The sequence below is a fragment of the Aplidium turbinatum genome, chromosome 2 (genome assembly GCF_918807975.1).
Source record: "Aplidium turbinatum chromosome 2, kaAplTurb1.1, whole genome shotgun sequence".
Lineage (NCBI taxonomy): Eukaryota > Metazoa > Chordata > Ascidiacea > Aplousobranchia > Polyclinidae > Aplidium > Aplidium turbinatum.
This window is the reverse complement of record NC_137473.1, coordinates 37,734,124-37,748,122: the sequence shown is the minus strand read 5'-3', so window position 1 is coordinate 37,748,122 and position 13,999 is coordinate 37,734,124. Positions and strand designations below refer to the sequence as shown.

The 13,999-nt window shown below is 37.2% G+C and overlaps 1 protein-coding gene across 1 annotated transcript; it reads left to right on the top strand.

Moving 5' to 3' along the window:
- Positions 1-2,582: 2,582 nt before the first annotated feature.
- LOC145764886 (ADP-ribosylation factor 4-like) lies at positions 2,583-10,730 on the top strand. Its single transcript, XM_082576580.1, has 2 exons — positions 2,583-2,936; positions 7,855-10,730. Exons 1-2 carry the CDS (start codon positions 2,706-2,708, stop codon positions 8,146-8,148), a joined length of 525 nt encoding a protein of 174 aa, XP_082432706.1. The 5' UTR covers positions 2,583-2,705; the 3' UTR covers positions 8,149-10,730.
- Positions 10,731-13,999: the final 3,269 nt, after the last annotated feature.

The following is a 13,999-nucleotide window of genomic DNA, read 5'->3' as shown; positions in this document are numbered from 1 at the left end:
TAAATCTTTGACGCGTTGCATTGTGGAGTGATTACATCTATTTAGTGATTATTTCAAAAGCTTGTAAACAAAGAAAAGACTTTACAAAAGAAAAAATAATATTATTGATTGGATGCTACAACAATCTAGGCCCTAGGGTAATAGGCTAAGCCTAAATCATCTTATTGTTTGTTGTAGAAGAAATGAGAGTTTACAAAATAAAGTCCCCACTTTTTTAGACAAAGAAAATATAATCAGAAGAGGTGGCACCTATTGAGCACGTCGGTCTTTACTTCAAAAAGCACATCAAAGTATAGTAAAGGAAACATATTCAATACAAGACCAAGCACTAAACAATTTATTGTTACAGATGTAGGCCTACAGTAGGCAGTGCGAAGACATGTTTCAAGAATTGTAAGGCCATAGAGATTTTTGAGCATACCAATGGCACAAAATGAAAACCTTCGCTCAGCAGAAAAAAAAGAGACTTTGTTCCTTCAACCTCAGCCTGAAAAAGCTTTCGAAAAAGTGCAGACAAAAACTTACTTCTAAACAAAAGAACTAATGCAGAATATGCCATTCAAACAAAACAAACATGAAATGTTGCAACGTTTTATGTTTGTGCGTGGAACTTGTTGTCGATCTGTGTGCTAGAGTTGTTCCAAAATGCAACCAAAAAAAAAAAAAAACTACTGTCGGCTAAGGGGTCAATAGACCTTTGTAGGAATTTTCCATTTTTCGTTCTGAAAACATTTTTTCAAAATAGTTTTGTGGAGTTGATTCACCAATCAGGAAAAGTAAAAAAGTTTCAGATTGGTAGCAAAAATTTTCCTAAATATTAAAAAAATAAACCCAAAAAGTCATTTATGATAGTTCTTGGGTTAATCGTCACTTACAATGGCATTGTTATCGCCTAATCTAGTGGTAGACATAATCCAAATATAGTTTGTGCTATATAGAGCATACAAGAGACGATTATCACAAAAAGCTGTCAATGAGCACGTATTGAATGTGACATGACAGCCAACAGTTTTATATGACTGGCCATAATTATACAATCATGACGCAAGAGCAGCCATAGCATGCGTGCTTAAGAACTTGTAGTTTTGCCGATTCAGCTAGTTTCATCCATGGTTGAGCTCATTTTCTGCGCAGCAAAACTTTTGAGAAGTAAGTTTTTTCGGATGTATTTGTTGTCAGTACTAATTATATAATTCCTTTTCACCCTGGGTGAATTAACTTTCGCTTCGAAGAAGCTAACGAAACCGAATCGGAAAAGTACCATAGCCTGCTGCTTTATAACACGTAGTTGTAGTATTTTTTACCAAGTAGATCATTAAAAGAGACAACATTTTTTCATTGCATCAACAGTCATGCGAGGGAGTTGTTAGTTTATTGGTCGACACTGCTGAGTGCTGTGGTACACAGACATATAAGAAAGAAATAGAAGTTTAGGCAGTAGGCTACTGACAGACGAACTGTCGATATGTTGAACACAGCATTATTAACAAAGTAGAACGCGCTGAAATCTTTTAATTCTTCACTTCAAAATACAAAAGCAACCCAATATATACTTGTAAAGAAACACAGAAATGTAAGTGAGAAACGTTTTACTGAACGCTGATTGATTGCAACGCGGAAGTACAAATGCAATCAATTCCATCGTCTGCACCAGAAACGCAGGAGGTCTCATTTCAGTAACGCTACCAATGTGGTGCATAAGGTAAACGTAATTTCAATTAGCGTAGCCTACACATGTTGTGACGCTTGTCCGTGTAAGCTATTATATTACTTGAGTTATGCAGAAATGTACCTCTACGTGTCCAAGTTAGGGTTAAAATATAGCTAGCCAAAGACCTTAGTATACTTTGAGAGTTCTAGAAAGTATTAAAATGTTGACCGGTTGCGTGAAGTTTCTCGGGAACACTCACATGATGTCATCCTCCTCTGCATTCACCAATGGCGTAGTGCTGTCATATGGTAATTTTATATTTGTCGATAGGAATAGTTGTCAAGAGTTATTATAGCTAGGGTTTATTAGTTTTTATTGTCTGAATATCTTTTGCCGCGAGGTAGGCTACGTGCTAAGTGGTTTGGCAATCCAACAAACAGTTCTCTGCACTGCTTAGGGGAAAAGTCTTCCGGTACGAGCTGACCTCAACGTGCTTTCCATAAAAATTTACATTAAAGTCTGTTTAGTCTATTCTAACTAGTAGGCTACTACTGTGCAGACCACTCGGGAGTTTGGCAAAACAAAATACTCAGCAGGCCAACAGTTTTCTTCCGTGGTTCATAATGTTCAAAAGCTAGCCATAGCCTACCCTAAAAGTACAAGCACTTTTTTACTTTTGTTTCGAAGTGTCAAATTCTAGAGTGCTAACACTTTGTGTATGAAGCTGAACTTTGCTTCTTAAATTCAGACCAATTTCTGATCAGAAATAGGTCTGACTTTCCAATGTAATAACATTTACAACCTAAAGTTCTCCTTACAAAATCAGTCGTGGATCGAGCTCTTGTTTGATTAACTCCTGCTAAGCCTTTACTTGTTCTTGTTGATTCAGACAAATGTTAGACTATCTAAAGTAGGCTACCAAGACGTTTTAGTAGATGTGAATTTTTAATGTGTGTTTACTGCTAATGTAAAAAGAACAACAACGGAACTACGCTTCAACGTGATCTTTCGTTTACTTGCGCAAGGACAGTCACTTGATCGAAACAAACTAAGCATGGGAAATGTCTGTGGCGGAAAAACTGAAATAAGATTAGTTTTGATTGGGCTGGATTTGGCCGGAAAAACTTCAGTATTAAATAGACTGAAATACGACGAGTCTGGATCTACAACTCCTACAGTGGGATTCAATTTTGAAACAGTGGACTACAAGAATATATCTTTCAATATTTGGGATACTGGTGGCCAAGACAAGATCAGAGACTTGTGGAAGCATTACTATGAAGAGGTAAGAATGAGCATTGAGCATATACGTGTAGCAGCGTTGGGCTATCCCCTATGCATAGCACATAGTCTTTGTAAGCTTTTATGATCATCTCCATTATCGGTAAAGGAAAGAATAATTTAGGTGTGACAAGTAGGCTATGGTTGGTGAGAATGGAGAATCATGATACAATATGGGGTAGCCAGGACTTACAAGCAACTGGTTCCGTAAGATGACACTCTATGAACAAAGACATGTGATCTGTTTTTCCACATAACTTAGCCTACTGCTCGCTGTTTCCAATGCATTTTGGTTACAAATTTTGTGAATTTTCAATTTTGGTTGCAGACAGAAGTTATTCTTGTAAACCATGCATAGGCTATCAGACACACCCAATCTTTTCAATGTTCATTTTACAGTAGAAGCTCGGATTGATTAAGATCAGCAGGAAAGTTTGACGTGAAAGCGTAGGCTACGCCTACACCATTAGTACAAAAAGTAGCCTCACTAAACACCAGTGTCTGTAGCGTAACTGTATGAAGCAAGAAACTAATTAAATCAACTTTAGGCCAATTGCAAACCGAGTTTTAAAATGATGTATTTTTTTCATAAGGTACCCTATAGGGCTAACGTCGCTTAAACCAGGGCTTCCCAAACTGGGGGTCGCGACAGTGGTGCCGAAGTTAGTTAAGGATTGGGGGGGATAAATCAAAATTTTATCAAATTTTAGACAATTTTGAACAGAAACAAGCAAAGAAAAATTGGTACCTTCAGCGGGATTCGAACCTATGACCTTCCAATGAATACTTAGTTTAAAAAAAACAAACAAAGAAACAGAAGTTATACTTTTCTTCTTTCCCTCTCCTTCACTAGAATCACTCAGGACGAAGTCATTAGTCAGGAGACTGAAAACAATCGAAGCTACAGAAGAACATCTGCAAAATTTATACAAAAATACTAACTTTCCAACACATCACAAGAACTTGTTACAACCGAACATATTGCGTCTTACCGGTAGTGCGCGTTGAAAACTCATTAGCACTCATTTATGCTGATGTCATTACGAATATTTTGGTGAATGTTGCAAAAAATGCTAGCATTCAACCTTTCCTGTCCCAAAGTATTTCTCAGCCAAGTTTTTAATTTACGAAGATTAGAAAACGACCTCTCACACGCAGCAGAGCTTACCGGGCAAATTAAGAGGATCTTAATCAGCTGGAGTATTTGAGAATAGAGAGGTTTTTCCAACTCGGACAATGCCTGGTAAGCTTATTTAGCATCGTACAGAGATTTTGCTCCTGTTGCCTTCCTGAATGAATTTATTTGATGACTCATCGATTGTCTATTCAGTTCTGGATAATTTTTGGCCATTTCAGGAACTAAGCCAGTCTTGAAAATTCGTGCAAGTTCTTTTTACTTTGCCGAATCGGAATTCAGGCTACTTTCGTTCGGTCAGTTCAGAGATAACTCTGTCCATGAACTGATTGTAAAGTATTTTATAATGCAGTTGAGTGTCTGCAGTAGCTACCATCGAGTCTCCACCCAATCTTTCAGGGACTCTTCTTTGCCGTAGTGCTTGCAAAAGCGTGATAAAGTTAGCGGCAAATTTTTTCAGAAGTGAAACTGCATTTTTGTAATTGTTCTCCAACTCCAAATCACGATATTTCTCTCGAGTGATTGTCAGGGCCTGAAACAGCTCTTCACAAGAGTCAATGTCAAGCTTTTCTCCTTGCAGCGTGATATTAAATTGTTCTATAAGTGCCAAAGGGTTCAAAATCAGCACAAGTCCCAAATATGTTTCTGCAGTTTCTTCATTACTACAGTTCCGTGGCCAGGTCCAACTCGTTCTTAATACTTTCAATGAAGGTCCTTCATTGTCTAGCGTCAAATCCAAGACAATTTAGAACTGTGATCAAACATCAATAAAAGAAAAACAACAGCAATTCGAAAAGCTTGCAAACAACTAAATCGAAGTACAACTTCATAGCAAATAATTTTTTTCTAAATTATTGGGGAGGATGCTGCCAAAATATTGGGGGGGATATATCCCCCCCATCCGCCCCTACTTCTGCACCACTGGGTCGCGACCCCGCAAGGGGTCGCGTAACAAACTTCAAGGGTCGTAGAGAGTATACCAATTTTACACAAAGTAGGCTACTGCACATTAACACTTTTGTGCAAGATGCTGTAAACGTTATTAATTCTATTAAACCGTGCAATCAATACCCGTATTATTGCAAGTTTATGTGATGAAATGGAATCGGAGTTTAAAACTCTTTCACTGCATTGTGAAGTAAGGTGGCTTTCACAAGCCAAAGCTTTGAAAAGGCTTTTAATGTTGAAAAATGCAGTCGTGAGTTTTTTCTAACGGAATAAAATTCAGACTTGATCCACCATTTTCGCAATAACATCTGACATTTGAAATTATGCCAAATGTTAGATTTGCTTGAAAAGCTGAACGAATTTAATTTGTCTCTCCTACGAGAAAGCTTAAATGTTTTACATTGAAATCTAAAATCGATGCGTCCATCAAACAATTAAACATCTTCCACAAAAGGTTCAAAATTACTTTCAGTAAATGAATACTTAGTTGAAAAGTTCTCATTTACTGAAGAGTTTTTGGCTAAGAATGATGTGGAACCAAATGTTAGGTCTGTGGTTATCGACCATTTGTCAAATCTGTTGAAACAGTTTCAGAAGCATTTTCCTCGAGAAATGGACGTTGCCAAATTTGATTTGATCCAAAATCTATTTGCAAAGCAAAAACAAAGTGGGCCCACCAAGCACCTCTTTCTTGAATTTCTGAAAGAACTTGCAGATCTAAATTGGGGCTTGAATTTTCTGAAAAAAAGCTTTACACTTTTGGGCTTAACATTAGAGTGGAATATCCATCCTTATCTCACTCAGCAGTAACTGCACTCTTTCCGTTTATCAATGTGTCCATGCGAGTCAACGTTTTCAACGGTTGACGTCAATCACAACAAAATAGGCTTATCGTTCCAGCCTAAGCAACATTTGAAAACACCTTGAGACCAGCATTAATAAATATTAAGCTACGGCTGGACTTGCTTTTTGGCAGAAAGCAGTCGCACCCATGACCAATCACACTGAATAAGTGTGTTTGCCTTTTTGTTTTGTTTCCTGTAGGCTACGTGCAACGTAGTGAGTTTCAACTACGGATAGCCTAATAGTTTTTAGTTTTGTTCGAAGTAAGCTTTTCAACAAGTATCACAAATGTAGCCTATATTTTGCACTGTTTATCATTTTGACCGTGAGGGGTCACGTAAAATTTTAGAAGATTAGAAAGGGTCGCGAGAAAATAAGTTTGGGAAGCCCTGGCTTAAACCATCTTGAATAAAATATTTATGTAGGTAGCAGCGTCAACAGGGTGGTTCAGAAGTTACTTTTGGACCCTGCTTTCCATGATTTTGGGGCTCCAAACTTTTTTAAAGGGCAAAGGAATTTAAAGAAAAGGTTGCATTAACTTTTATCATGTTCATTTTGGACGTATCTGTAGGGAGGCTATTGGTCACAGCGGTAAACCATAATCTCTTCGTGGGAAAATTGTAACGTAAGATTCCCGAATCCGTTCGTCTGCATGTAATGACCGAAAAAGAAACACTCCTTCGAAACGTCTATTCAAATTTGTATTTCTGTAAAATTAGCCACCTGGCTGTCGAAATTGGATGTAACGCCGTACACCACTAAAACTTGTCACTACAGAACAGATTACTTAGATAAAAGATGGAAAATTTGTCCAGCTAGTAAGCACCAAGCAAACAGTTAAATATGCGACTGACTTCCAACAAACAATTTTAAGAATAACCAGAATGATTTGCAATATCTCAAACTCACGTACGCAGTACTGTGACGCAATAATGAAAGACAATTATGAAGTCATTCAAACAGGTGTTCAAAGCGGCTGATGCAATATTTCATAAGGTCTTACGAACGATGGTGCAACATTTGGACATTTTCTAGCAATTTCCATGACGTAAGATGCCAGCTAGGTTAAGTAGACCATAACGGTTTTTATATGACGTTTGATTTGGTGAAAATTGTCGGGAACAGCTATGTAGACCTACAATGTGCACTTTTGCAAAACACATTTTTTGCCTCACAAACAATTTACATTCATTCATAATGTTAAAAATCTGGATAAGTTGTATTTCACTAATCCACTTGATATCTCCAAGTGTGGATTGAACTTTTTTGAAACCTGTTTTTGGACTTGTAGCTTAGGCTACTTCTTCGATGGATTCCCACTTTTCTAGAGGGTAAAGGAAGTTGAAGAAAACGTTCTATTAACTTTTGTCATCTTGCATGTTTTAACGGTGTTTTGTTTTTGAGGCTCGTATTGTTATGGGCAGGCTGGAAAGCCCAAATTGGCCTTTTAATGGGCCTGGGCTAATGCTTAGTTGGCCTAATATAGAAATGGCTTTTAAAAGTAGGCTTTCTAAGTGCTTCTATTGTATAGCCTATTATAAGCTATACGTAGCCTTTGAGTTATGTAGTTATAAGCAGTAGGCTATAGGCAGGTATTTTTCTGTGCCAAGCCATAATGTGCAGTAAGCTGTAAGTTACTTGTTACAGGTTTGTTTTGTTACGTTTGTTACATGTTTGTGGCACAAGTTAGACAACGATTACCGTACAGGTTTCTCCTCGATGGAGCTGTTCAAAACATTACCGTTTTATTTCTCACGTTTTATCACTCAACAGTCAACACTACTGACAGCATTCAGGACTAGAATCTAGATTCTAGATTAACAAAATTTGTTAAACCGACTGAAGAAAAGTGAGAAATATATGTAGGCTACTGTAGTTCTTGTTTTCAATACGGTGAGGTGGTATCGTGGCCTGTGAAAACAAGAAAGACTAAAAACAACAATGTTATTGTGGATGTTTGACATACGCCTCATTTGGTTCACAATACATTTTGCAGGTTGATGGAATTCTCTATGTGGTAGACTCAACCGACGAACAGCGAATTGATGAAGCCAAAGAAGCTTTGCACAAAGCGCTTCATGACATAAACCTGCAGAACGCCTACCTTTGCGTGCTGGCAAACAAAAGAGACTTGGCTAACAGGTGTATGAGTATTGAAGACATGAAATCTAGATTACTACTGGCAACGTTGCCAGAGTCCAGACGATGGACATTGCAAGAGGTCAGTGCTTTGAATGGAACCGGCCTCCATGAAGCATTGGACTGGGTTTCAAAGCAGAAGAAACTGTAAAGTTTCGCATGTGAAAAAACGGAAATTATTCTTGTGCTTGATGCCTTCTTATGAAACGCTTTATTGAACCTTCAAACGATAAATCAAGCATCTATTAGTCAGCTACTTTCCATAGCAACGAAGGAGGATAACACAACTTTGAGATAATGCATAGTATCGGATTGAACACAAAATATTTCCCTTCCATTTTATAGGCAACTGCATAATAGATAATTAAGCATATAATAAACATTTCTTGATAAAATCCTCATTGTATTAACACTAGCTTTTGGAAGTATCTGAAGAGGTATTATTAATAGTAGCACTTAAAAAAAACTGCGTTGTATGTACAATGTGCTATTTTGCAAAAATACTTTTTTGCCTCACCAACACTTGACATTTTTTTATAATATTGAAAATCTGGGTAACTTGTATTTAGGGCTGAATTCAATTAAGTAATTACTTAATTACTTACTTGAAAGCCTTTACTTGTTACTTAAAAAATAATGCTCAATTACTTGAAATTTTGAAGTACAGTAATTTAAATAAGCTAGAAAATAAAACCGAAGATTTAAAAGCTGCCCCTTGCACTTCTTTTGTCTCTTCTCGCTTTTTATAATTTTTACTTCAAGGAAGAGCTCGTTAAAGTCTACTCTTGCAGCTTGTGAAGATGGCACTGGCTTAACAGCAGGCTAGAAGTTCCTTTTGCATGGAGTTCAAGAATAAATTTTGGCTCACATAATAAACGAAATGTTTTTTTACGAATCCACTATATGGTGTCCCAAAGCTCATGAAAATGTAAAATCCTGCCTTATTGCCTCTCTCTCGCCATCTTTAATTTAAATTGAAAAATGCTTCAGTGCAGCTGGAGTAAGTTATTTGTCTCTAAACTCAGGTCTTCTTTTAGTGATGGTGTGCTCTGTGTATTCTCTGTGCTTTCTAAGCCAGTAAGAGAGGTACAATAGTAATTCAACTGGATGACTGTAATGACTAGGGCCATTATATTTTCATTTATTGTGGTCCTTTTGTCCTTCTTCTCGTTTGACTGATTGCTTTTGTTTAAACTTCATTATCACGAAGTGAACATCATCTTGCAACTGCTGTCCACCTTGCCAATACAATATCGGTAAAAAAATGTCATGATGTAAACGTTATGATACAAATATGCAACTATGCATAATACGCCTAATTCTTCTACGGCTAGAATTGTTTTTGCCCGGGTAAATTGAAGATTTCTTATTAGGCCTCCTTGAATAACTTAAGTAACTTTTTAATCTTTGCTTATTACTGAAGTAACAAAGAAAATGTATACTTGAATCCAGCTCTACCTGTATTCCATTTGATATTTCCAAGTTTGCGTTTAAGTTTTTTTGAAAACTGTGTTTTGATTTAGCTTACTTTCACAGCGCTGTGATCGACTTAAATCAAGGGTTCTCAACCTTTTTACGATCTCGTACCACTTGGATGCTCTGTAGCCTACTGCCAAGCGTACCACTTCTTGCAGAACAACCAATTTGATCGAATCGTATTTTATTCAGAATAATAATAGTGGCCTACTGAAATAGCACTAAAGCACAACAACTAAATTTAATGAAATTTTTATTTACTGTCCATTAAGTGGTTGATGCGAATTTGCTAACAGCGCATCGAAAGTCATTTCCGGGTGCACTTAATCGGTTTCGATTTTTTGACGTGATGTTGATGTTCATCATGACTGACAACCCCTGCTCGCATTCCCACGTGGAAGGGAAAATCAGTAGCTGTGGAACAGCATGGGAAGCTAGCGTTGAATATGAAAAAGCCATACTGAGCCAGAAGTTTATTGGAGAACATGAACATTCCTTGTAACTGTTATTGAACATTTTATTCCGATGTATTTTAGCTTATAACTTGCATTATTCAACGCTATTTGTAGCTTAAGTTATAAAACAGTAGATGATATTTATCAAAAGCAATCATTTGACATAATTAACGCCCACCGCCCACAGCATTGTACGGCTTTTCATAGCAACCGTGCTCCTTGTTGACAATTGACATGACCTGTATTTTGAAAATCGTAATGATACGAAACAACAAGAATAGGTTTCGGGATTTTTTTTTTGTAAACAAAACCAGATAAACAAAATATAAAGTTGTGAATCCAAGTTTTTGTGAAAAAAACGTAAGCTATCCGCGTACCACCTGAAAAACCTTCGCGTACCACTAGTGGTACGCGTACCACTAGTTGGGAACCCCTGACTTAAATCAATTCCACTGTTATTTTTGTCTACCCTACACTGCAAAACAACTCCGCTTCCTATTTTCAATGAGCGTTACTGTACTGTTGTAGATGTATTCAGTTATAGCCAAATAAGTTTTTTTTATATTGTTTCAACGCCTGCAGACGTTGAATTAATTAAAAAGAACCCATTTTGGTTTGCTAGCTGATTATTACATGCGTTAGCTAAGCAATTTATTTAGCCATTATTGTTATTATTTTTTGCAATAAGCTTATTTATCCTGCAAAAGTGTTTTTTTTTTAGTAATAGCCGAACAGATGTTGCGTGAATATACGTGATGCCCACTTGTATTGATTTATTCTTACAATAAAAATAAATGTAACATCCGCCACCTCAATCTAAAAATACAAAAGAAGCGAGACGTGAACATACAGTTTTTGGAAAATAAATAAACTGTAGAGAGTTTATTTTCGGACTGAAAAGGCCTCTGTGGAAAAGCTTTGAAAGTTTAATCATGGACTTCTAAATAGTAGCATGCTACTATTTAGAAGTCCATGGTTTAATCGTGGTAGCCTAACTTTTCATGCTTGTAGACCAGAGGCTTTTAAATCACTCACGCAGGTTCAAGCAGTCACAGAGATTGACAGAGTAAAGCTTTCGCTTGCTGAAGTGTTATTTTTTGTAACCTACTCCATCCATTAGATGCCATGGAATGAAAATCTGCCCTTCATACGTGCGTTGCTCAAATGAACACTTTGGAAGATGAGCCAGCAATTGTTTGGTATTGCGTTCTTTCGTTCACAATGTTAAGCTTTCATCCAACTGACGTATATTAATGATTTAACCAGGGTTGCAAGTCGATATTGAAAAAAGTAGGGGATAAATCGATATCGATAATCAAACAAAAAAGTAGAGAAATATCCGATTTCGATAGCCTTCCAAAAAGTAGAGAAATATCCGATTTCAATAGCCTCCCAAAAAAGTAGAGAATAAAGAATAGGCTAATCGATATTAAACGCAATTAAAAAAAATGCAAATCAAGTATCTGATTTTATACTGCCTACCAGTGCTACCTTTCTGCTCAATCATGCATTTTGTTTGTTTGTTTGTTTATCTTTATCCTGCATTGCGGGAAAGCGGACTTGAGCGCTATGCATCGGTGTACGCCTTCCGACGTACGCCTGACCCACGCTGCAGCCGACGGCAATGTCTGTTTCCGGTTGTCTACTTTACTTATGACTTAAATTTGGTACTACCCATTACTCGAAATCGATCACTGGGTAGAGGCAATTATGGTAAAGTTTCTTGCCTAGAGAAACAACAGCAAGTGCGGGTGACTGGAGTCGAACATGCAGGCTTTCGACTGTGAGCCCAACGCGCTAACCACTCGCCATTGCTGCCGACTATAACTTCAAACAAAATGCTTATCTTTTCAACTCCGCTTGATCGGGATTGTTCAATTATCGTTTTTCTCGCATGAGTGTTAAAATACGTTATGATATCTTTGTCCGTCGTATGTTATTAAGTAAAATTAAAGGCTTGAAAAAAGTCGCATAACAATCGAATAAAGAATATCGATTCACATAAAAAAAAGTAAAGAAAAACCATAAACGATATTGGCAGAAAAAAGAAAAGACTATGACGTAATCGATATTGAAAAAGTAGAAAATAGCGCTATCGAATAGCGATTTGGAACCGATAGGCTACGTGCAACCCTGGATTTAACTATGTTATATCCATGTTTTATTAGCTCCTTCAAGTAGGTTGTAATATATCAACAATCGTTTAGCTCAGTGTTTCTCAACCTTTTTTGGCCCAACGCCCCCTTTATAAACTGGTGAAATTTTACCGCCCCCAACAAAAACGATTAATTACGAAAAGAAAATATATATTTGCGAGCATGTAAACAGTATGCTGATAGTAGTGGTTCCATCATAATGGAACTCACCGGATTTTGTGATAAACTTAAAAATTACTGCATTTAATTAGATAGCGTTTGTAAAGAAAACGGTTGGTCAATCAAATACGACGATGGTGTAAGAGAAATTGTTTGGCTATCGTGCGAGCATGCAAAGTAGATTATTCAATTCCAGACAATGATGTGACGAAATCGTTACGCTGGTCGGTAGATGGGTTAAACCAGAATGCCACTAATAATCAAAACGCCCCTCCGCGGGGCGGTACCACCCCTGTTGAAAACCACTGGTTTAGCCTACGCCCTAAGCCAGGAGTGTGCAAACTGCAAACTGCTAAGCAAAATATATGCGGCCTTGGGCAGGCTTTGGTTTCTGGCCAGCGCCACGAATACTCTAAAATTAAATATAGGCTATTAGCCTACTGCAAGAGAGTATGGACAAAATTAATGAAATCAGTAAAAAATACGGAATAGAACTAAATTTGAAGAAAACAAAGACAATGTTGATAGAAAAAAGCAACGAAAAAAATTTAAGCTGGAAGGAAAACAATTAGATCAGGTCACCACGTACACATACCCAAGGTCGTTCATTACACAAGATGCACCAATGATGTAAAAAGAAGAATCGGTCAAGCAAAAGCGTCATTTTGGAAATGCAAGGAATTTTTAAGAGGAGATATAGATTTACAATTAAAACTGAGACTTCCATCTTGTCACAACAAACCAGTCATATGGAAGTGAAAGTTGGACCTACAGCAAAAAAATTCACAAAAAATTCACATTTTTCAACTAGGGGAAGGTCTAGTTAGTTGAGCCAGAAATCGATGTTTCTGCAATAAAAATTTAACGACAAACTTTAGCAAAAATCCGAATCCATCATGATAAATTTCAGTCTTTTGCGGTTCTTGTGAGCATGTTTGTGTTTGCGACTGACCCCGATTCATATTATTTATCGGCATTTTGAAATTGACACTCAGCCGGCTCAAATGATACCCTAAATTTCACGGTTGAGCCACCCATTGTTCACGGTTTATCCACCATTATTTCACTTCCAAAAGATATCCCAAAAGAGAGCTAAATCTGCATCAAACACAATAAACTCTTCACTTGAACATCTTGCAAATAAACAATCAAAAAATGTTTAAACTATGCATTATGTCTAGTGTCTTAAAATGAAATAACATTGAAAACTGAACGAACAAAAATTTATACTACTGAAGACACTGAGAATCATTGAATAGGAAACTTTGCACGAAGGTGCTTTTACCTTTCTGAAAGGATTTCGCGAGGTTTGTGAAGAAAACGAACATTAGCAACCAGTGGCGTTGCTATCGAAAAATATAAGGGGAAGTGCTAAAAAAATTACCCTCAAACTGGAGCATTACAGAAAGAATTACTTTTATGGAAGTTTAAGGGAGGCAGTGGACCGCCCCCCCCCCCCCCCCCCGGCTACGCCACCAGTTGTACGCATCAATTACAGTACGGTACAACAAAACTAGGGCAGTACGTAAGGACCATTGGCTCATAAACTACATTCCTTATGACAAAGACATGGCTCAACCGTGAACATTGCAAGTGGCTCAACTGTTAACATCGCCGCCATTTTCAAAATTCATGAAAAACTGCCAATAACCAACTGGCTAATCAAGCAACGAGAACTACTAAAACAAAGAGTAAGTTACCCTTACCAATCTCAGAATTTCGATTAAGACAACGATGAAACATCGTAGGAAAAAAT